Here is a 24,305-nt window from a genome sequence, read left to right on the forward strand (position 1 = left end):
TTAGGCATTTTTTGTAGCTCAGATTTTTACAAAGTTGATGTTCAGAAAGTATCAAGTTTGAGTTAAGACCACTATATAAAACCACTGTCTAAAAATAAATAATGTTAAGACGTCAACTTCCTGTGCTCCAAAAGCATCGAGCCTTCTGTCTTACCCCGTAACCTACAAACCTTAACGTGAATCTTTCACCAGGCTGTTTGCTGGATCATGCAACTATGTATGCACATCAAGAAAAAAAAAAAAAAAAAAAAGGTTGAATAAGGAGTTTCAGCCAGACTGAGAGTGAAGAAGCACAAATGCAAGTCAGGAGGAGGGACCACGTAGCAGGGAGGGAGGGAACAGCGTGGTGGCTGCTGGCACTCTATGCAGCTCAGATCTGCTGAGAACACCAGAGCAAAACTCCTCCACAGACCAGAGCCGCAGGACTGCCACTGCAGTTCAGAAGAGAACCTCCCACCCAAATATTTGCTGTGCTGGAGGACTGGCTCGGAACATTTCAAGACAGACAACAAGGAGGAAGTGAAGGTGAGTGAAACCTTGATGAGGTTGATGTCTCCGAGATGAACAAAACTTCCAGGGGGTCATGATAATTTAGCATACATTCAATTATTTACCTGTTTCTCAATTTGTTTTGTGCAATCACACTTTGCACTTTTACAACTTTATTGAAGAATTTCAAAATGTTAAATTTCCTTGCAATTGCCAAGTCTTTTTTTTTCACATTTCTAGCACTGTTTAGTTGTCTGCCTTTAAACTTCACCACAGTTTGATTGTGCAGGAGCGTGTGTGTCTGTGTGTTTCTTAGTAGTTAGTGAGCAAAATGTACCTGATCAAGTTAAAAGGCTGTCAAATACGGTATTCTCTTTTGAGAATTTAAAATAAAATCTTTCTTCTGCAGGAATGAGGATCCCCTGTTCCAGAAACCACCTGATGATTTCACATTCCAGAGGCTTTTGAAGGAGGCTCTTCTTCGCAACAAGGACCACATCCCAGGTTATTAGGCAGAAAAGTCTTGTTGTTTTCATATTGAGACATACTGGAGGAAACCCAGCCCTTCTGCCCCTGCCTTAACCCCAGGATGGATGGCTGTACCAGCCGCTGCAGGCAGGGGGTGCAGAAGTTAATCCAGTCCCTGCAAAGACTGGTCTCAGGAAGCCTCGCTAAAGGTACTGTGGCTCTTCACTGATGCACTCCTTCGTTTCATGACTTTTTCATGCCGATTTGATCTGACACAGAGTGGTTTATTGGGTATGATCTGGTAGGGCCATGTAAATGTAACGTTCACATCTGTAATCATCCTATGTGGTGCTTTCATACAAAAAAAGAAATATTTTCAGCATCAAAACCACTAAAATGATTTAATTCACAACATTTAACAAAATACCTTCATTAGGCTTCTGTTTAATATCAGTTCTGTGTAAATCGCACTCTGTTCTGTGATGGTTTTGCAGCCACGCGGTCAAGGTCAAGATTCACTTCTCTATCCAGCCATTGTGTACTTCAGTGCTCAACAGTGATGTGTTTTATTATCTATGAGTGAAATAGGCTAAGCCTCTGCTTTACAAGTGGAACTCTGTAGGGGTTTCAGCTCAAAAGATTATAAAAACAAAGCTATATTATTACATGTAACAATGTTTGAAGTGGGAATGCACAAAAACTTTTTTGCACTAAAGGCAATAAAAGCTATAAGGAACTGAGGTTGTTTGTGTGTGTAACACTAGACGCCCTGTAAATGGTGGTGTATTTGTGGCTAAGTCTGCATTCAAAACAAGTAATGTTTAATGTTGGAGTTTGATGATCTGTTTCCACATTAGGCAATTCAATCTTCTTACAAAGCAGTCTGAAAAGACTATTTAACAGCTTTATGGGTGAATTATAAATCAATCAGCTCTCCGGGGCACACATAAAAAAATGCTTCTACATCCATCAACATAAAAGTAAAGTAAAGCACCTGAGGCTTATATTACAAAGCCTTAAGTACCTCTCTGTCTTAACTATGTTAGCATGCCAAGCAGTGTCCAGATGTTGATTATGGTCTGTGTAATTCTGCACAGGTTTATCAGTTTGGGTCGTGTATGTGTGTGTTGATACAAAAAGTCTTGTACCAGGCAAGCAATCACAAAAAATTAATCTAGAGTTGTATTTTTTTAGAAAAAGTAAGACACAATCTAAACCAAAAACATGGAGGCTAAAAGCTGTACAGTTTCTACAGCCAAAGATCAGATAGCAAAAAAAAACAAAAAGCAGTCTAGCAATCTCCATTCTGCAGGACTGTGTAAGTTACTGAGAGAAACACCTTAGATCTTTTTTTTTGTGGGGTTTGGTGGAGTTGCTTTTACCAGTCAGAGTCTTACCTGATGTGGTAATCTGAACCTTAGTTGGAGGAGGTTTATATGAGGAGGACTAGTTTGAGTGGCCCCAATTCCAAAGCAGATTTCTGTCATCTAAGAAAACGTCTCTGTTGTTTCATAAACTTTTACCACATGACTTTTACATTAGATGGTTTTTCACACTGAAGACTGCGTAGGTCTGCAGTCTTCTGCAATGAAAAAATGAAACAATGCAAATTAACTTAACTTAACATTTTAGAGCAGTTCAAGCACTTTTTTCTTGTTTTTATGAATGATTATTACACTCACAGTTACTTGACCTGTGTTGCAAGTGGAGGAAGCGTCTTCCCTTTTGTTGACTTGAAGTGTAAATTTGAGGTTTTGCTCATGTTTTCACCTGGCAGGTCTTATCACTCTATAAATTTTGACGAATTTCTGTTCTTCATCAGTTCTGAATTAGCGTTGTGAATAACAAACTATAATTTTAATATTGCAAAAATAATAATTCTACACTAACAAGTTGTGCAAAATCTTTGTTCAAAACTTTGTCACGCATGGCAGCAGCTGTTTCAGAAAATACTGGTTTTAATTCTGAATGCAAAATTTAAGAGGACAAATTTTAATTGAGCTGAGTAGAAACTCTGCTGTTCTCAAGTGGTAAAGTCAACTGTAAAATATGAAAGCAGAGTAGATCTTAATCAAAAGTTGCTGGTTGTCAATTCATAAAATCACATATTTGTGAAGCAAAAGTAAACAATCAGGCTGAGGATGAGACTGTTTTGAACTGGTGGAAAAGCTACTGTGCTATTCTAGAAACAATACAGCCCACTCATATATGCATGGGTGGACAATCTGGGTCATACAATGCAGCTACATGTAAGCTCCACAATCTGTATTATTCCAAAGCCATTAAGAAGCTGATCACAGCTCTAAGTAAGTCATTAAACACAATGTTAGGGGATTCCAAAAGTGCAAAGGTGTTTTCACAATGATCTCTGTTTCCCTGCCTTTTTATCAGTAATCCTTCTCTCTGTGTCCTTTAAAGGATGAGTAGCTGCTGAAATGGAGCGTGAACTCTATTGAACATCGAGTCCCTTGATATTGTCCTTCTGCTTCCGTGTGCTGCCTTTCTCCAACTTCTCTTTAGTGCTTTTTCCGTTTTCAGCGTGCGTCTGACCGCTTCTGACGCTTGAGGTCAAAATGCCTCTGTGCTGAGCAGCACCTCATCTTCACTTTGTTGCATCATTAAATGCCACTGAGTTAATTAGGAACCTTTAGTAAAAAGAAATGAAAGATAAAAACATTTTAAAAATGCCAGAATTAGGGCTAATTGTTCCATAAATGTACCCAGCAGTGGGAGTTTTCAAAGGTTTCATTAGAAAGAATGAGTTTTTAGTGTGTGTTTTGAATTGTTAATTCACTGAAGATTTTGTGTACACATGTTAATGGGACATTTCAGCCATTTTAAAGTAGAATTCTGTGGTTATGAATGATTAATATCTTACCTGACATTCATAGAACTACAACTATAGTAAGTTCTCTTTTTAGCATGACCAAAAAACAGTTTAACTTTATAATGTTTGTAACACCACTAGGCTTTATTTAGTCAGGTGATAAGAGTTTATTCTGATATTTAGTCTTATAAAATGCACGGCGATAGTCTCGAGTTTCTCCTGTGGCTGTCCCTCAGGATGTTGCTTGCACAAATTACTCATAAATATGTCGCACAGCATCAGCTCTGCAGACTGCAGCAGACGAAGAGCACGATTTCATATGCATGAGAGGAAACAAGAAAAAAGGGCACACACACACACACACTTGCACATTTACTCACACACTTCAAACAATTCCACCTTTCTCGTCTCAATGCACTGATCACTTCTCATTTCAAATTGCTATACATGGCAGCTTGCTCCCACTTATATCGCTTTGTGATCCGGTCAACTAATCGTTGCCTGTTCATCTTTAGAAACTAAGCTGCTTCCGAGTTCAGTGGCATAAATATTCATCTGTAGACCTTTGAAGGGTATGAGCTGAGAGTTGGGAACTGAGGGTGATAATATGCCTCAGGCCTGAAGCTGACTTTACACACACTGTTATTCATGTCTCCCAAGTGACAAGCTGTATTTTCTGCTCCCGTTCCAAACTGTTTTACATCGAAACATGGTTTGGTTACAATGCCAAGATAAAAATAAATTTAACCTCTTGCTAAATTTCTTGGTATTACATTGTCTGAGACAGATCAAGGAGAAGCAAGAAAATAATGTGTGTTTTTATTTTCTTTTATTGCTCAAATGTCCTGAATTAGTTTAAAAATGTGCCTGATAAGTTAACTGTGTAATAAAAGTCAAGGTAATTCTAAAGGGATTAGTCAGAATTGCTGAGTTCTGAGTAAAGTGGAATGTCTTCAGTCTTTTTTTTTTCCTCAGTTAATTTTAACCTCTGAATCTGAGCATTTGCGTGATGAAAAGAAAAAATGCAAATACGTTACAAAAAGGCAGGATTTTTAAGCATTTTGAAACAACGCGTGTCTCAGCCAAGACTCCAGCTGCAGGGCTGTTCTTGAGTAGTTCAATTCAGACAAGCTTTAAGCAGCTGAGGAGGAGAAAACGCTCAAGTTCTGGTAAAGTTCCTGGTGTCTCTGTGAGGCATTTTGGCTTGGTGCATTTACATAACACTCACTACGACAGTAAATGCAGCTAATGATGCAAACGTCATTCTCAAGTGTTTACTTATGAAAAGAAGAATCAGTTTAATTTACGTAGCCAGGTGAAAAGAGGAACAAGCATAACACTTAAGTTTAAGACCACATTTGGAGGGCAAATGTTGTTTTTTCCCCTTTATGTTATTTTTTTTTCCTTCACCGTTTAGTTTTTGTCTCTTGCTGTTTCACTTGTGTTTTAGGTTTAGGGCTTACAGTTGGTTAGGGTTTAGGAATACAGGTACTGGGTTTAAAATACATAATGTTGGTTAATCCAATATGTTAGAGTCCATTGTCAAAAAGCACTTGCAGTTATTTTAAATTGCATGTAAAAAGATGTTCCTAACCCTAATTTGTTTATTGATTTATGGCGCCATAGGTCTTATATCCAAGCAAAGACAGCAAACTACTCATTATGTGAGTATGTGCTACATATTATGTTGCACAGAGCCACAGGCTTTGGTGCATGTCTTTATTCTTACCAACAGGTTTGATGGTGGATTTAAATCTTCTTTAATGAGATAATCTGGTTGTTTTTGAAGTGATATTCTGTCATCTGTTGTCCAGGACTCCCTTGAAAAAAAGATCTTGTAATCTCAACAGGATTCACCTGGTTAAGTAAAGGTTAAAAAAATAAAATTAGTAAAGTAGAGTTTCCAAACTTAGCCCCTTATCAGCTGCAAAGACGAAGAAGGCTAGGCTAATGGCTAGCCAAATGTTGGTCTGGTGCTTGTTGTTTTTCAGGCTTAAAAAGAAATTCTTCTAAAAAAACATTGTACCACTGGAAAGGACACTACATGGGTTATTATTAAACCTTTCCTCTTTTGTTTGACACCATTTGTTTAGTTTGTTGCTGTTTTTTTCAAGAACAACATTCTTGTTTCTCCACAAATGTATGTGTGCTGAGCATAAAACTTGCTTGGCTAGCCTTTAGCGTAGCCTGGATGAAGACTTTTGCTTGTTTCTCTTTACTCCATGCTCTATTACTGTTGCCATGGCTGAGTAGGTACTAACTATTAATAACTATTTGATAAAACAACGCTTCAAAAATGACTAGACCATCAATTTAAACCTTGTGCTTGAGTGTTTGCTTCAGCTGGACGCACTCCAGTGAACAGAAATAAGAATGTTCCAATATAAGTGATCTATATTAGTTTGATTTACGTCTTAAAAATAAACACTATATGTTTAGCTGCTATCTTTTTTTTATTTTGATATAAATTTTAAATGCAGTAAAGCTGTTATTCTCACATTTATGTGTTTAACTCGTGTACACTCAGACTCTGTTGGAAGCAGTGGACGTCTAGGTGAGGACTCTCAGGCCTCATTCCTCCGCTGTTACAAGGAGAAAGAGTCTTCAGAGTGCACAACGTTGCACGAACAGTCGTCTGACTGCACACAGCAGGGGCAGAATCAGAAATATGACACTAACCCATGTTTGTTAACCAAAACTTTGCCAGGATTACCGAACACCACTCTCCTTTGTCCCCTCCTTCTCATTTCTTGTGGCTGTTACAGCAGCGGATCGGAGCTGACAGTGTGTGTCTTTGATTTTAATTTTTTACATCACCTCACTATGTACTTTTATGTAACCACCCTCCCTAAGATTTATTTTTATCTCTTGCTTCTGCCTCTCCTCTCTTTTTCTCTCTCGCTCTCTCTCTGTTTCAATCCCTACTTTAATTTTGTTCTGCAACAAAGTTTTATTACTTGGAATATACTTTCCTATTGATTCCCGAGTAGTTGATGCAACTACAGCATAGTGATGAATGAGTTATGTGCTTTACAGGGCACTGTTCTTATGTTCTGCTGACACATTGGTGAGCTGCCCTGCTGTGTAGATTTTCGCTCACTCTGTATGTGTTTCAGAGTAAAATATGCTGCTAGTTGAGCCAGAATTTTTTAACTTTGCTGCCATCTGGTGTTAAACAAGTAACACTGCAAAAACAAACATTTCTATTCAGAGTTTTTTTTAGTAGCAAAACTTCTTGAGCTTGTTCTCTTACGTTCTTCTTGTCCCCTCAGTTAGAGTAACAGCCATTTCTCCTAACATGTTTTATTCACTGTAACATCCACCTAAGTAAATTATCAAAGATAGCCAGATCTTACTCCAGATTTCCCAGTTTTTTGCCAAAAAAAAAATTAGTACCCTCTGAATTTCTTGTATTAGATCTAATTCCTTTCAAGCTGAATCTAGAGATCATATACTATTGGTTCAGTGAATACATCTGAGTAAAGCACATTTCAGACTAATAAATAGAAAAGATGTGCCATGAAAAACAACCCAAATAAAAATGTATTCATAGTTTTTTTGGGGCAGCATTAATGGATACCTCACACTAGAGAATCTATCTAATTTCCAGTAACCATCAAAAGGTTTCAGCTACAGTTTGAAATACAGACAAAGACTAAATAACTCTTATCGGAGTCAGGAAATACAGGATAGATCCTCCCTTTGTTTGTAAATGGCAAAAAAAAAGTTAGAAATGGCAGTGTGGGGTTTCTTGAAGGAATGCCTTTCTGCCTTCCCTGCTAAAATTTCAAACCAGATCATCAGACAGATCAGACATTTTTAAGATTTTGATCCGATCTTAAAAATGTTGTTTTGAACAATATCGCATTTTTTTTGCATTCTGCTAGTGCTCAGTGTATGTGTTCTGAATGACTTTCAGCTATTACCATAACAAATTGGAACTAAACATATTCAAAAATGACTGAGTTATAACCATATTTATTTTTTTCTGAAGTCAGCTGGCTGTGGCAACCATCTTAAGTTAGATTAACTTCAACAGGTAATCAGTTGTAGATGTGCATGTGATTTCTTTTGGAAAGTTTCATTGAAGTCCACTGACTGATTCACAAGTTATTTTGATAACAAACATAGTAGACTTTATTAATTATTGGCAGAGTTTTGAATGAACATCTTGCGTGATCAGTTAGCGCTGTATGACAGCGACTGTTCCGCACCAACAACTTGGTGCGGAACAGTCTGAAAACTGTGGAGATGACAGAGGGCTTTGGGAGACACTCCTCTTCACACACACACACACACACACACACACACACACCTCACAATAACTAACTGTCCTGTGTCATTCGTAGAGACTTACCGGTTCCTGAGAACTACTATTTCCCAGGATCTTAAATGAGAAGTCAACACAGACACTATCCTATAAAAAGGCCCAGCAAAGACAGTTTTTCCTGCAGAAGTTGAAGCTTTTCTACACATCTGTCACTGAGTCCATACTGTGCACATCTGTTACAGTCTGGTTTGGTGTAGCCACCCAGCAAAAACATAAATGCAGAAAATAAAAAGCAGACTGCAGATGACAATGAAAACTGCAGAAAAGATCAGTGGTGCTCCCCTGCCCACCCAGAATCAGGATCTCTGTGCAACAAGACTCAAGAAGAAGGCAGGGAACATCGCCAAAGGCCTTTCACAGCCCGGTCAGTACTTGTTCCAGCTCCTTCCTTCTGGCGGGCGCTACAGATCTGCCAAAATCAGAACCACGAGACACCAAAATAGTTTCTTTCCCATTGCCATCGATATCATGAACACCTGAAGTGATTTTCTGCTGTAAATGTTAGGTAAAGAAAATGGACGGATGGATGGATGAATGAATATATATTTGCAAATTGTTTGTACATAAGGAGTGTGACCATCTACTGACAACAAATTCCATGCATGTGTGAGTATTGGCCAATAAAGTGATTTGGATTCGGATTCTGATGGGACTGTAATGGACTTGTGTCCAGTCCAGGATGTACCCCATCTCTCCCACATCTTTCCCACTGGAGATAGGCACCAGCTCCCCCACGACCCTGGACAGAAAAGTGGGTGAAAGAAAATGGATAGATGATTGCCATCCCTTTGCCTATTGGCAGAGAGGGATTAAAAACCAGGTTGGAGCTTTACTAAAATAATTCAGCATAAGGCATAACCAGCCATGAGCGCCACCTCATCAAGTCTAAAACTGCAAACTGCCATCTGCTAATACTTGTAATAAATGTTAGCTTGTGCTAATCTTTAAATATTTCCTGTTTGGTAGAAGGGGTGTGCTGCTGTGTGGAACTCATCCATTTCAGAAACGATAAAAGCTATGGAAACATCAGACTGCAGTGCGGCGTTCTTGCTGCTTGTCACTCTGTAGCGTGACATGTTGCTGACAGACACATCCAGATGGCCAACAGCTGTCAGGGGGGATAAATTTGGGTTGGGAATCCAGATACCTAAATTTCCATCTGAGGTGGTTTGTGTGTGTGTGTGTGTGTGTGTGTGTGTGTTGGTGCATCAGTTCTGTTTGGAATGAAAGCAACGGCGGGGAAATGTTGTTTCAACTTCCATATCGTTTTCACTGCCTGGTCATGGTCCTCTTTTACCCTCTGGATGTACAATAAATATTTGATCGGAAAGTCAGGGAAATCCCTGCATTTAGCTGCAGCTGTTAAATAATCTAAAAAGAAAGGGAGACTGAATATTATTTTAGTGCAACCATTTTTGTGTGCAAACCTTCGATTGGAGAGTCGGAAAATGATTCAGGTAAACATAGAAGAACTGGGGTACAAGAGATGAAAATACATCTGAATTATAAATGATTTAATGTTTAATTAATCAGTGCTGGTTGAGTTCATACCTCAGCTCCACCTGAGCGATCATCACGTGGTCGGCCTCAACACCCCGCTCGAGCGATTCCACTGCAGACATTTTGACAACTCACCTTAGTAAACACAAAAATTGCTATAATTCAGTCAGTTTTACAGATATTTGGTCAAAATTTGATGTGGTTGTAGCTGAGAGTCATTCACAGCACAGAACTCAAGTGCCTCTTTGCATAAGATCTTTACTTAAAACTCGAACGTTAAGTATTGGAGTCAACCCTGTTTGTCTTTTAGCAAAAAATCTCCTGAACCACGGGACATTTTGTAATGAAACTTTCAGGAAACAATCACTGAAAGCACATTTACAACTGATTAACTTTTGTAGTCAACCCAAGAAAAGAAAACGGCCACAGCTAAAAAAGTCTGTAGCTCAGTCAGTTTTACAGATATTGAGCTAATATTTGTTGTGTTAGTAGCTGAGAATCATTCCCAACACATACTTTGAGAATAATATCTCGTGGTATTGCAAGAGAATAAAGTAGTTTTCAAGGTTTGACCAGAACAGCTAGAATTCTGTCATTTCTCAACATAAGATGATCTTAGTCAAAGATTCTGGCAGCAGGTTGCATGCATTTTTTCAAGAAATGCTAGGGTTTTATTTGAAGGATGTGTTCTACGTATATCTGCACCTTTGGAAACAGACTCTTCTGCTAAAGATTAGTAAAAGTTACCTTCATTAATCTGCTTGTAGTTTTTTTTTTTTTGTATACTTGCAGGTCTAAATGTTTCCTGTGAAAATGGCCAGTTGTGAAATCTTTATTTATTTTAATTTCATTATTTTACACCAATTTTGGCATAATAAAAAACAAGGATATATAGTCACTTATTAAATGTTAATCATTTTTTTTTGTGTGTGTTTTCTCCCATTTTTTGTATTGAGTCTTACTGCACTACTTTTTTTTCTTTTTTGCCTTAGCTATTTTTTTGTTACCACTCAACTCAAGTGTGTGTGTGTGGGGGGGGGAATTAAGAAACTGAAAAAAAGAAAAAAAGAGACCTTGTTGGAAAAAAGAAAAAAAAAATCTGCAGTGCATGAATTTTTTACCGTGCACGCACACACAGGCTGACAAAAAATGAGTGTGGGGACTTCATATTTCCTGTCTTCAGCATATTTAAGAAGGCCTCCACATTTCTGCGCCTTTACTTACGCCTCACATGACGCCGACGCAGCCTCCTTTACATGTCTCTGCACCAATAACGCCCTGAGGGAACTACCGGGGAGGAAACGTTAGAGGGAATATTTGATGGCCTACTTAATATCCTGACATGATCGGGTTTTTGTCATATGAACGGGCCGTGTGTTTCATCTCCACCACTCACTTTGATGTAGCTGGAGGGGTCTGAAGCCCCCCTGAACAGAACAGGAAGGGGAGCGGTATTGTCTGAAGAGAGCTCTTACTCTTCTATATAACATTTGTGTGTGAGTTCTAACGCTCATTCAACAAACACACTTCAAGTACTGTTATTACTCACTGTGAGAGGTTTTGGCTTAAAATTTTTCATTAACTAGTGGAGTCAACCCCGTTTTTCTGTTAGCAAAATAACTCATAAACCACTGGATAGATTTTATTGAAAGTTTTAGACCGTAATCACTGGATGTATATCTGCAGCTGATTAACTTCTGAAGTCAGCCCAATTGAAAATGGCTGCCACAGCTAATTTGCATTCACAACCCCAATAAGGTCTATAGCTCAGTCAGTTTTATAGATATTTAGCTAAAATTTGATGTGGTAGGAGCCAAGAGTTATCTACCACACATACTATGAGCATGAGATTGCGCCTGAAGTTGTTTTGAAGGTTTGACCAAAACGATGAGGACCTTGTATTTTCTCAACATAACATGAAGTTAGTCTGAAACTTTTGCAAGAAAGACAGCAGTCGACATGCATTCCTTTAAGCAATGCGAGGTCTTTAGTTATCTATTGGGTTGAGCCATGTGTGTGTTTAAAAAAATAAAAATCATCAATGATTTTAGAATAAAAGGATAAAAACAGATTGATAAAAAAAAAACAGCCACCTCTCTCATGTCAGTGGCATCAGTGAGTGCATCGCTCTGCAATAACACGGGGGCATGAGAATGCAGGCAGCATGAAAAAGGAAAAAAAAAAAAAAAGTGGGGGAAAGGCTGACAGATGAGTGGAGGGAGTGGCGCAGAACGGCAGCAGCAGCAGCTTGCATGTGTGCGTGCAGGGATCAGAAATTCAGGAGAGTTCGCTCAACAGCAGTGAGCCGTCCCCAGAGACTGATCTGGCAAAAGAGGGACACAAGCCCTCTGAGAGGAAAGAGACGACAACACTCTCTGAGACGAACGGCGGACCTTTTTGGGGGGTTGTTTGGCCAACCAAGCTGGTTTCCACGGTGACAACATGGGTGCAGTGGTGGGCACTCTGACCATGCAAACCAAACAGAGGAGACCATCGAGAGGTATGTCATCAGGAGGAGATGGAGAGGGGCAGCAGAAACCTGAGGACACTTTAAGATGACAGCTCAGACTAAAACTCATTCATTCATGCTTTGGTTTGTGGATGTTTTGCACGGCAGTCATCGAACAGCTAAAAAAAAAAAACCTGCTATTGTCTTTTCTTAAAGTAAATACTTGAACACATGTATGCACGACAACTAGTTGCACTGATTTTGACAGAGTGTAGGAAAAGTGCTCAAATATTTAAAAAAGGGATGGCTGTTTTTCTGTTGCAGAGGCTGCAGAACTGGTTTGCCTAAAGAGAGTCAAACCTTAAAATTGATGTAGATTGGTGAACTATAACACATGTGTGGTGTTAATGACAGACTGCAGGATGTCCTTGAAAATCGTACCCCCCACCCGCCCCCAGACTCTGTCATTTTTGTGTGCCTGCCAGTCAAAATGTGTCGGCGAGTGCTGCACGGGTGAAAGAGAAACAGGCAGCGAAGCAGGCAGAGTTCAGGCGAGAATTAACACGCAGCTCACATATCATACCTCACTCTGGCCTTATGCTTGAGAAGCCAGTTGTCATGGAGACCGGGTTGTAAAAGGCACAAAGGAGAGTGCAAACACGTACTCCATCTGGGTGAACACAGTGGTTTTTATAGCAGCAGGAGATGGAGATTAAAGAAAAAAATAAAGCGAAGCAAACCATTAACAGCTGACTCAAGAAGAGGGATGGTCTTTGTATTTATTTTTACACCCCAAAAAAAAGAAATCCTTTGTCCCATTTGAGAGTTTCACAAGCCTTTTAACAAAACAGGTCATCTTGTAGCTCTTTTTTTCTCTCTCTCTCCAATAAAGTGGTCCAATGAACAGTGTGCTGTTGTGCCAGCTATGCAAACATGGAAAAGATAAGATTAGACAGATAAGATTTAATCCTCAGAAAATGGGGGCACAGACGGCTGTTTGGCTCACTTCATATCTGTCTGAAGGATCTATGTATGGTAACTGGTCTGCCATGAGTTTGGATATAAGCTAAAAAGAAAAATAAATCAACAGCAATGTACAGATGACAGTCATAGCAAAACTTAAGGAACTTTCTCATGAAGAGCTTGATATAGATTATTTTATACAGCTAAAAGGTTCTGAAGAAATGAACTAATGCAGCTACAGCCAAAACAAATCCATCAACTTTCTCCTGTAAAAAAAACATTAACTATTTTTTGTGAAAATTTAAGTTGACAAAATGCCAATGTTTTGATGCACAAACTGTGAAAAAAGTGTAAAGAGAACCAAGAAAGTTTATCTACAGAAACAGCTGAAGGGACTGAAACTAGGTCAACAATGGCGCAGTCCATGGAAGAGCCATTGGGATTAAGAAGTTAGACCATTTTGAGATACTGGTACATATTTATGCTCAGATTTGTTGAGTAATAACTCCCGAAATTGTTTGTGACAAGTCGAGTCTGAGGTCAGGTGTACAACATTACGATCATGGTGTTCATGAAAGACAAGAAATGCAAAGATTGTAGCCCTGAACCCACCCTCATCTGGCCTGATCCAATCTAGTAGGCAACTTATAGGCATCTTTATAAGAATTTCATGGACTGGAAGAAAATTACGGTTTGAGCTCAAATGTTTGGAGCATTAATATAGTTGAAAAATTGTTAAAACTATAAACTTACTGGTCTAAAGGTTTCCCAGAAGCTGTTTGAATGCCGAGCTCTGTCTTCACGGCGCTCCACAGATGTTGCTTTACTTGTTTTTTAAATGTTCTTTTGCATTTAACAACTTGCTCACTCTTTGTGTTTTCATCTAAACATTTTTTCTTCAATCCCACACTCGTCCGATTCTACTATATTTGTTTACCTACACAGACTACGGCCAGCCTAATGTAGGTCAATCACGTGACTCGAGCATTAACGTGGTTTTGGGAGGATTCAAGTGCCAAGTGTTTTGTTTACATTGAGTGTAGACCCACATTTCTGAATGGCATATTAGTATATCTGGAAAACTACCAGAGAAAGCTCTTTCAATCTGCACCATTTGATATAGTTTGGGATAACCTTTTTTATGATTTTTTTTCATAGCTTGCTATGAGTACTTTCAAAAAAGGGCAAAACACACAGGCAGTATATATGTGTACTCACTGCTTAGACATCCAGGTTACTGGAGCTGCTGGTGTTGTTGTTTAGTGTTTTTGTTCTTTGGGCAATTATTTTCTTGATTTGTTGTAACACTGTTTAATATCAAAAGTATAAAAAGAGGGAAATGAGGAAAGAATCATTTTTGAGGTTGAGAAATATTTGGATATATGACCCAAAATATTGTCTGCTGATCCGTTGTGTGACCATTGTGATGAGAAAGGAAGAAGATTGCGCTTTCCTGGGTATTCCTGCAGCGTTTTCGGCTTCCAGAACACAGGCAGACAGAGAAAAAAGTAAGCCTCAGACAAACGGACACTGTGCAAAAAGTGTAAGTTGTATTGACAAATCTCCTGAAATGGACATCATTCATGTCATTTCTTTTCCTGATTTAGGGTTAGGGTTAGGGTTTTATGTAGGAGATGAGACATGTTGAAAGGTCCCCTCACTTCTAGGTTTAAAGAAAAAATTCTGAGCTCAGATACAATGAGAGTCAATGAAAGTGTGGATGTCCATTTTGCACTCTGGGGAGATTTGAGAGAAGACTAGGTCCTATAGGAGGGAAAGACACGTTGAGGAAAAGAGGACAAAAATGTCTACATTGTGTTGTATAAACTGTATAAGAAGGAATGTTGGAGTGTGTGATATCATCCACACTTCAAGTTGATCATTCTGTGGTACAAACTTCAAGAATCACAAAAACATAACTGTGATTGTATAAAAATAATCATAAAAAAATATCAAAATGCTGTTTTAGTCATGTGAAGTCTTACTTCCTGTGACCCATTTAAATTTTGAAAGATGTTTCTTTTGTGAAATATGGCTGAAGTGTAGAGCTCCAAAGATGGCTGGTTGGTAACACTGAGGAGCGTTCTGCAAACTGGATACACAGTCTTAATACTTCTTACTGCGTCATGACAAGGCAGTGAATTAAAAAGGTCCTTATCTGGAAGAGCAGGGTCATTTAAAGCCTTAAAGCTCTACTTTTGCGATCTAGACTTTTAGATTGACACATTTTCGAATGTGTGCCAAATTCTCCAGCTGTCTCCTTTTCTCAGCTGATGCCAAACTACAGTCACTGCACAGTGATCCCATCATCAGTGCATGACCACCTACGTGCTGCTACTGATGGCAGCAACTGATCTTAAATTGAAACAGATGGAGATGAAACTGTGGTAAGAACAGTGTGTGCCTTACAGAGTGGTACCCAGCAAACTGATGAACTTTTAAGGATTCTGACTTGTTTTTACTTCAGCTGCCGCTCTCCAAATATTCGCGCTGAGCAGAAATTTAACAGTGATTATAGAAAGTGTTATCTCTATGTGTGTGCATGTGTGTTGCAATTACTTGTACAAAATGAAAGTATTTTTTCAAATTTAATTTTAATTTTGACGATCGTTTGTTTTCATGATAACTTCATTTTATACCCTTTGACATCACCATCAATTTTACAATAAAAAGTTGTTTTAATTGGAGCTATATGGTTATTTACGATCACAAATTCCAGTAGCAGCTCGCGGTAGCAATTCTGAAGCCGTCTGTGGCACTTCCTACATGATGTAATGCAACATGTAATCCAAAATTGATAGCTGTACAGAGATTTTTCCAATAGTACAAACCGCTATGAAATTATTGAGCTTTATGTTTTAAGATGACAGCAATCCACTTTGGTTTTGTGCCAAACCGGGCTAGCTGTTAGCTCGTCAGTCCAATCAGAATTAAACTTTATTATGGCTGAACTGTTCTTCGTGTCAAGAGATGGCACATAGGACTACTTTTACCCTAAGAAATAACTTTTAAAATATAACATTTTTCATGTAATGTCATAACATTACTTCGAAATACAATACAATATTTCAGTAACTTTTTTTGTCTGTTTATTGCTTTGCATATTCAACCCCAATTCCGACAGAACTGAGACACTGTGTAAAATGTAAATAAAAACAGAATGCAGTGATCTGCGAATCTCACAAACCCATATTTTATTCATAATGGAACATAGCAGACAAATATTTTAAGAAAAATAAATTCATTTTGAATTTGACGGCAGTGACACATCTCAAAAACTTGGGACAGGAGCAACAAAAGGCTGTCGAACAATAAGTGCAACTGGACGAACTAATTAGGTTAGATAGCAAGAGGTCAGTAAGAGAACTAGGTATTAAAAAGCATTTTGAAAAGATTGAATCTCTTAAAAGTAAAGATGGACAGAGGTTCACCAGTGTGTGAAAAACTGTGTCGAAAAATAGTGGAGCAATTTCAGGATAATGTTCCTGAAGACTGGAAAGCTAAAAATCAGTTTGGATGATCGTCACTGCATTAAAAACAGGTCTGATTCTGTTATGGATGGGCTCAGGAACACTTCTGCAAATCATTGCCTGTAAACACAGTTCACTGTGCCTTCCACGGTCGCTGATCAAAGCTCTATTATGCAAAGAAGACATAGGTGAACACAATCCAGAAATATTATCATCTTCTCTGGACCAAAGTGGAAATCTGTTCTCTGGTCAGTCTAATTAAAATTTGCAATTCATTTTGGTACCCACATCCTCCATACTAAAGAAGAGAGGGACCATCCAGCCTGTTATCAGAGCACAGTTTAAAAGCCTGCCTCTCTGATAACATGGGTTTGCATTAGCCTATGGCATGAGCAGCTTACACATCTGGAGAGGTACCATCAGTGCAGGAAACTAGAACAACATGCTCCCATTTAGATAACATATTTTTAGGGAAGGTCTTGCATATTTCTGCATAACAATGCTAAACCTCTTACTGCATCCATCCATTACTTTGTAGTAGAAGAGTCCCAGTGCTGAACTGACCTGCCTTGAAGTGCAGACCTCTCACCAGCTGAAAACATTTAATGAACCATGAAATGAAAAATCCCTTAAAGAATATCCAGGACTGTTGAACAGCTACATCAAACAAGAAGAGGACATTTCTCTTCAAAACCTCCAGCAGCTGGTCTCCTCAGTTCCTCGACATTTACAGCTTGTTGTTAAAAGAAGAGGAACACTAGCTCACCTTTTTTTTAGATGTGTTGTGGCCATAAAATTCAAAATTGCCTTATTTTTCCCCATAAATGAGCAATTTCTTTGGTTAAACATTTGATATGTCTACTATGTTCCGTTGTGAATAAAATATAGGTGCACAAGTTTTTGCAAACTATTGCATTCTGTTTTTATTTACATTTTACACAACATCCCAACCTCTTTCTGAACTGGGATTGTAAACCTATTTGCACATTAAGATCATTTGTAGTGTATATGGTGTCTTTTCATCAAACTTTTGTTGGGTTTTTTTTTGTTGGTTTTTTTAAACTCATATCTCAACCCTAAAGCAATGTTGCGTCTCACTGCCCCCACAGCATCCTTTTTTTGATGTGTTTGCCCCACACTGACACCAAAATAATGATTACACTTGGAAAATGTCAGCGGTGTTCTGCAGAAACATGTGCTGCCGTCCTGACACAGCTGCAGGGGTCGCCACTGACAGCATAACAGAGTTGAGACCCAGCTTTGATTATCTCCATCATGTCATCCTGTATCACTTCCCCTCGCAGCAGGGGCTGATGAAGCTTTATGTGTGAACCATCATTTGAAACCAGCCTCCTACCTTCAAAGCGTCTGTAAAAGTCTGTACAATCTGATTGCATTAGGAAAAACTAAAGCAGTATATTCTCAATAACAGATCATTTTATCGTGTGGTAGGATTGCCAGTTCATGTTTTAAATGCCCTTGTTTTATTCCTCAATAGAGCTCTTGTATATTAGCCTCAATACGATGGAATTTTTTTGTTTGTTTTGTTTTTGTTTGCCATGTGTTGCTCTCTCTTTCTCCTCCGCTGTTTTCCTCACCCTCTGCCTGCTTTCTTTCCTCCCAATTCTCCAGCCACCCTCTAATCAACACCTCTGCCTGTTTCCTTTTCACACCCTCATTTCATTTCATCTGCTTCATTTACTGGAAACTAAAGCACCCTGACCAAAAAAAAACAGACAAACACGTACCCCAACACTTTTGCTGTTTTGTTACCACGCCAATGCAAACAAATGTGCAAATTGCACTGCCTTGCGCGTGGCTGTCAATCTCCATGACAACGAGAGGCCAGGGGATGGCAGCTCAGGGGAAGATGGAGGGAAGATCAAGGTTGAGTTAAAGTGATGCGTGAGGGCGTGCGCTCAAATAGGAAACGACATCCACCGAGTTAAACCGACAAGCCAAGATCCTGGAAACATTACTTAAGGGATGATCTCATGGAGGTGCAGTGGATCAAATATAACAAACAACAACATTAATATGATACGTTTTACACAAGTTAATAAAGCTCATCATGACCACTTATTGCTGCTGTTAGTTAATGTTTTTTGGAAAAAGCGGGAGACTAACAGGGGTATATGATGGATGAGAAAATGTCATCTTACTCATCGCACTCAAATCTCATTAACTTCATTCAATTGTAAAAAGAAATTAAATAAATGTATTCTCTATTTTTGATGATCCTACTGATTAAAGCAGGACTACAAATTTTAAACCTGCTTGTGTGAAATTGTTTTAAAAAAAAGTAATTGCAAAATAAGTAAGACTTTAGAGGAATTTATATAGATTTATAGAAACCCATTTACACAACTTGGAAGACAAAAAAATGCCATCAATACGAGTTTTAATCATAGTTTTATAATTGGTTTTAAAGTTGTATACATGAGATTCCAAATCATAATTACAAGAGAAATAATTGCTGCATAGTTATGAGTTTTAAAGCTAGAATTATGAAATACAAGCTCATTAATATGAGTTTAAAAATCATACTTGTGAAATTAAAAGGCATAATTTGGACTATAAAACTCAATTAATTTTAGAACTTGTGTGAAGTTATGTTATACATGTGACAATTTTATTTATGCTTTTGTTAAAGTAGTGCAAGTGCAGATTTATCAACACATTTTTTGTTAAACTAGTTTAATTAAAGGGGATATGTTTATTTTTCTTTGCACTGTGTAAATACATAGCCATGCAGCATCTATTTCTGCATTAGATTTACAACAATAATTTTGATATTATTGAAGTCCGGTCCTGTTGTAGAGCTATAAACAAATAATATCTTACCTGTTGTAGATAGCCCTTGGAATCAGCTCAGTTTAAAGAAAGCTTTATTCTGACTGATTGATGAGCTAACAGCTACTCCAAGTGTGGTTAAGAGGAAAATGGATTGCACAGAAATCTGGGTATCTGCAAGCACAAACAGCAGCAAAAGCAACTGCATCTGTACTGGTGCAGCCTGGCAAACTTTCAGCAGGTATTTTTCTGCTGAGTTAACCATTTAATGCAAAACAGCAGAGGCACGAACCGCTCTGAAACTTTGGAAATTGGAGTTATTTTAAGACACCACCAATCCACTTTAGTCTTTGCCACGCCCAAACTAGCCATTAGCTCATCAAGTCAGTGAAAACTAATCTCTATATCTCCAAACTGAGGGTGTTAAAAGAGCTGTTTACAATAAAATAAAAAAAAACATAATAATTGTTCATAACCTTTTCACAAAAATCCCACTTCAAAAGAGTTGAACTGTCCCTTTAATGTCTTTAGGATGTGTCTGCTGCTGCCTGTGGGTGTTTGTGAACTCGTTAATGTGTGGTTTGTTGCCCACCGCAGCAGGCTCTGACCTGCATCCAAAGACTGTGACAGTGACAAATTCAGGCCCACAGCAGAGCCATCTCCTCACACCATTAACCACCATCCGTCTCCCCAGCACCCGCTCCTCAGCTTCCCATTAATAAAATGCTTCAGCTCCTGTGGGGGGGGGGGGCAATGTCATTTTTCATGTGCACGCAGCTCTCCTTGAATCGTTCTTTTCCTCTTTATCCTCATCTTTGCCTATGTTTACGTTCTGCTTCGCCGCACCTCCGAGAGCGTTATTTTTTTCAGCAGCCTAATCAGATTTTTTGATGTTTTCCCCCAGCTTCACATGCTTGAGCCGTCCGTTTGCCCGCATCTTACAGTTTCCGTCTCCTGGCGAACAAGGAAGAGCCCGTGTTAAACAAGGTGTCGTTCTGTCGTCTCCCTCCACTGCAGATAAAACAGACGATGAGCTTGAGATGACCATGGTGTGTCACAGGCCGGAAGGCCTCGAGCAGCTGGAAGCACAGACCAACTTCTCCAAGCAGGAGCTGCAGATCCTCTACCGTGGTTTTAAGAATGTAGTGTCCCGATTTCACTACCTGATCACTTCACAAAATGTTTTCTTCCAACAAAAGCAGAATAGCATTGATGAAGCCTTTTCTTTCGCAGGAATGTCCCAGTGGAGTCGTAAATGAGGAGACATTTAAACACATTTACGCACAGTTCTTCCCTCATGGAGGTAAAGAGCTCTGTTTTCTAGACTTTCTCTTAGGCTTTTTTTTTCCCGAACCTTACAAGTTCACTTTGTTGTTGCTGCAGATGCCAGCATGTACGCACATTATCTTTTCAGCGCATTTGACACCACAAACAACGGCTCTATTAAGTTTAAGGTAAAACAAATCATGTAAAAATGACATTTTAATCTCCTCTCCCTTGCGTTTCCGCTGACTCAGTGCTGTTCCTGTTGACAGGACTTCGTAATGGGCTTATCTATCCTGCTGCGGGGCACTCTGAGGGAAAAGCTGGAGTGGACGTTCCATCTTTACGACATTAACAGAGATGGATACATAAACAGAGAGGTGAGGCGGCGTGAAAAACGTCTGCTCGGCCTTTTGTCTCTACGGGAGATGACATGTGGTTCTCTTGCAGGAAATGACCGAGATCGTGAGGGCCATTTACGACATGATGGGCAAGTACACCTACCCCGCAATAAAGGGAGACGTTCCGCAGCAGCACGTGGATGCCTTTTTCCAGGTTCACATTCCTGCGCCTTCCATTAACATAAACAGGAGATAAATGATTCAACATGCATGTCGTGATAAGCGTGTTTACCAGCACTGCTCCAGCGCTGTAGTTTGTCATACAACTAGCTGACTTTAGGGTAAACGCAAACGGTTATAACTCTAACTTTACAGATGCTGAGCTAAATGTATGGCGTCATTCTCAAGACTTACTTTGAGCCCTACTCACCTTTGCTTAAAACCTTGTTTGTCTGTTATCAAAATATCCAATAACCTAATGGATAAATGTTAATGAAACTCTCAGAAAGTTATCCCTGGATTTACAGCTAGAACTGAATAATTTTTAGAGTCCACCATAATCAAGACGGCTGTCAATCAATCAATCAAATCAATCAAATTTTATTTGTATAGCACATTTCAGCAGCAAGGCATTTCAAAGAGCTTTACATAATTAAAAAACAAAATAAAAACAGCATGTGACATTGAATAAACAGTAAGAAAGAGAAAAACATCAAAGACATCAAAAACCCGCACTCTAACCCTAATTTAGCCATAAGCAACTCTAAACAGGTGGGTTTTAAGTTGAGATTTAAAGGCACCCAGTGTTTCAGTTATTTTACAGTTTTACTGTCAATGCTAACTGGCATTAGCTGAGAGTCATTCACAACATAAGTGCGAATAGAACAAAAGAGATTGTGCATAACGTTTGTTTCAAGGTTTGACTAAATTGACTATAACTCATCATTTCTCGACATAGGATCAGCTTAGTTTCAGAGTCTGGCAGGGGTAGGCAATATGGACTTTATTTTTCTAACATATCCAATTCCCTGCAGCCTGGTATTAACTCTCTCTTTTTCCCCACAGAAAATGGATAAGAATAAAGATGGAGTTGTGACTATGGAGGAGTTTATTATAGCCTGCCAAGAGGTATGCATTGTCCTTGATTTGTGCAGAGTAAGGCAGAATCCACAAACTCTTTAGAATATTCCATCACCTGTGCTGTCTGAAAACATCACATATCCAGATGGACTGCATCGCTGTGTGCCTGAACAGTTTATTACATCTTTCCATCTTCTCTCTCACCAGGACGAAAACATGATGAGATCCATGCAGCTGTTTGAAAATGTGATGTAGGACAAGTGGAAATGAGGGAGATGAAAACGTGAAGAAAAAAAAAAAAAGAAAAAAAATCAGAGGGCTCGGTCTGAGTGTGTGTGCATGGTTGCATATGTGCAGTACCTCCAGTCTCTCCTCCTCTTCCTGTTCTGTCCAGCTGAGCTCTGGATCCGACCAGAATCTCCTGCAGTGACACTAATGAAAGGCCCGGAGGGGGAACGCTTACAGCCCTCCTGCCGAGTTTCGCCAAACAGCAAACACAAACTGATCATTCCAACGGGTTTCGGGTGTGTTGACGCATCTGCTTCAGGCGCGACGTAAAGACTGGCCTTTTTAAAGAGAAGGATGCTCCTACACGACGAGGCTGCTCCGGATCTTCGAAGAGTCATGTGCTCAAGAAGCTGAAATACTTGTTTTCCTGTCTTTTCTTTTTATTTCCCCAAAATAGAACTGCATGGAACTGTCTGGAAGAGATTTTTACCTTCAGATATTTGCTTGATTTGCCATGGGAATTTGTCCATATAAGGACATGTGTGTCTGTTAACTTTACCATGGGGTTTTTGGGAGATTTCAAATGTTATGTACTGGTTTTAATGGGTTCAGTGATTCATGTACTTTTGTGTTGACTTGGCTGCCGTCTTATGTCTTATGCTTGTTATTATTCTGTGTAAAAGCTTACAGTAGAAATTCAAACCATTGTAAGGCTGTACATTACCTTGGTAATATATGGTAAGTATGTCTGTTTACTGTCTTTTTGTCTATGTTGGAGCTCAGCTTTTATACTGAAAAAGGGCATTCTTATCTATTTTGACATGGTTGGCTAGTATTGGCAGCCATTTTGAATTTTGAGGTCAGGGACCTCGAACTTTCCGAATAAGAATTCCAATTTCAGAGAGCTTTCCAGTTCGTTAAGTTGAGTTGGAAAAATTTCCGAAGATTCAGACTTTCAAGTCTAAATCTTGAATGGAACGCACCATAATTTTAACCATATAGACAAGCTGATGGCTAGTCTGAGTGAGGTTAAGATTAAGCAGTGTTAGCTGCGGTCTTAAAAAAAAAAACCCTCCTGTTTCAAAATTTCAGAGTGGTTCATGTGAATGCAGTTTTCGAACTATTGCATCACCATTAAGTTTGCTTTATGTAGTCATTCGTATATAATTTTATGGTTATTTATGAGTATAAATAGCAGCAGTAGCTAATTAGCTGAAGCACTTTTAGTTCAGCCTGGGGTACTTCCAGCAGGAATATCATCATATTTCTTCTCTAATGCAAACCTGACAGCAAAGCAAAGGTTTATAAAACCTTCATATTCACTTGAACAGTTTTAAAATCTTTGAAATTGAAGTTGTTTTGAGACAATAGCAATCTGTTTTGGTTGTTTAAAACTGGCAGTTAGCGTGTCAGTTTGATCAAAATTAAACAATTTTGAATTGCAATATGTACGTTGTTATGAACTGTCCATAACCTTTCCCCTGAACCCTACTTTAAAAAACCAATACTATTGCTTCAAGATGTGTCTTAGATGATAACAGTAATATTCTAAATCTATTTTAGGTATTAAAGTTGTTGCCAGAAACTGTTTGTGTTTTTTGAAGTGTTGCAATGAGGTTTTAATGGAAAATACCATTACAAGTCATATTTTGAAGGTGATGTAACAACAGCTCTTTCTGTACGAGTCAACGTTTGCTGATGACTTCCTTGTTCAGTGATACTCTAACTATGATGACCTTTACAAAGCACAGACAGATGAAGGTTTCTATAGATTCCTGCCCGTGTTTTTTTTCTACCAGTGACTTCCTGTGAGTCTAAAAAGCACCACTGTTCCAGAAAACTCACTGGGATACGATATTTGAAGCACTGAAATATTAATCATTGTTCTTTTTCGCAGTCAGTGGAGCAGCTCTTGGTTGTGTAGTGCTTCTGTACAACATCAGAGTCCCGGGTCGATTGAAACAGAGTTTATGTCATGTAAAATGAAGAGTCATTTAAAGCCATAAAATAAAGATTTAAATTATTTAACTTAATTGTGTTTTAATTCACACTTGTCCTTCCTGTGTGTGAGGGAAAAGGTGCGTGGACTTCTGGACTGTAAAAC

The 24,305-nt window shown here is 38.8% G+C and overlaps 1 protein-coding gene across 3 annotated transcripts; it reads left to right on the top strand.

Moving 5' to 3' along the window:
* Positions 1-391: 391 nt before the first annotated feature.
* kcnip1b (Kv channel interacting protein 1 b) lies at positions 392-24,229 on the top strand. Of its 3 annotated transcripts, XM_017412705.3 has the most exons (10): positions 392-525; positions 899-993; positions 1,078-1,166; positions 20,307-20,431; positions 20,523-20,592; positions 20,673-20,743; positions 20,825-20,932; positions 21,003-21,107; positions 21,959-22,021; positions 22,181-24,229. In XM_017412705.3, the coding sequence occupies exons 3-10, from the start codon at positions 1,079-1,081 to the stop codon at positions 22,226-22,228; spliced, it is 678 nt and encodes a 225-aa protein (XP_017268194.1). In that variant the 5' UTR covers positions 392-525; positions 899-993; position 1,078; the 3' UTR covers positions 22,229-24,229. The 3 variants fall into 3 exon arrangements, with proteins under 3 accessions (XP_017268194.1, XP_024860943.1, XP_017268195.1); XM_025005175.2 differs by having other exon boundaries at positions 899-1,166; XM_017412706.3 differs by lacking the exons at positions 392-525; positions 899-993; positions 1,078-1,166 and adding an exon at positions 11,814-12,114.
* The last annotated feature ends 76 nt before the right edge of the window (positions 24,230-24,305 follow it).

The sequence above is a fragment of the Kryptolebias marmoratus genome, linkage group LG13 (genome assembly GCF_001649575.2).
Source record: "Kryptolebias marmoratus isolate JLee-2015 linkage group LG13, ASM164957v2, whole genome shotgun sequence".
Taxonomy (NCBI): Eukaryota; Metazoa; Chordata; class Actinopteri; order Cyprinodontiformes; family Rivulidae; genus Kryptolebias; species Kryptolebias marmoratus.

Excerpts from the sequence above, each read along its gene's own strand:
- kcnip1b (XM_025005175.2), top strand. The coding sequence starts at position 1,079 with ATGGATGGCTGTACCAGCCGCTGCAGGCAGGGGGTGCAGAAGTTAATC. Across the intron at positions 1,167-20,306 it reads CTCAGGAAGCCTCGCTAAAG|ATAAAACAGACGATGAGCTT; the intron begins GTACTGTGGCTC and ends CCTCCACTGCAG. Across the intron at positions 21,108-21,958 it reads ACGTGGATGCCTTTTTCCAG|AAAATGGATAAGAATAAAGA; the intron begins GTTCACATTCCT and ends TTTTCCCCACAG.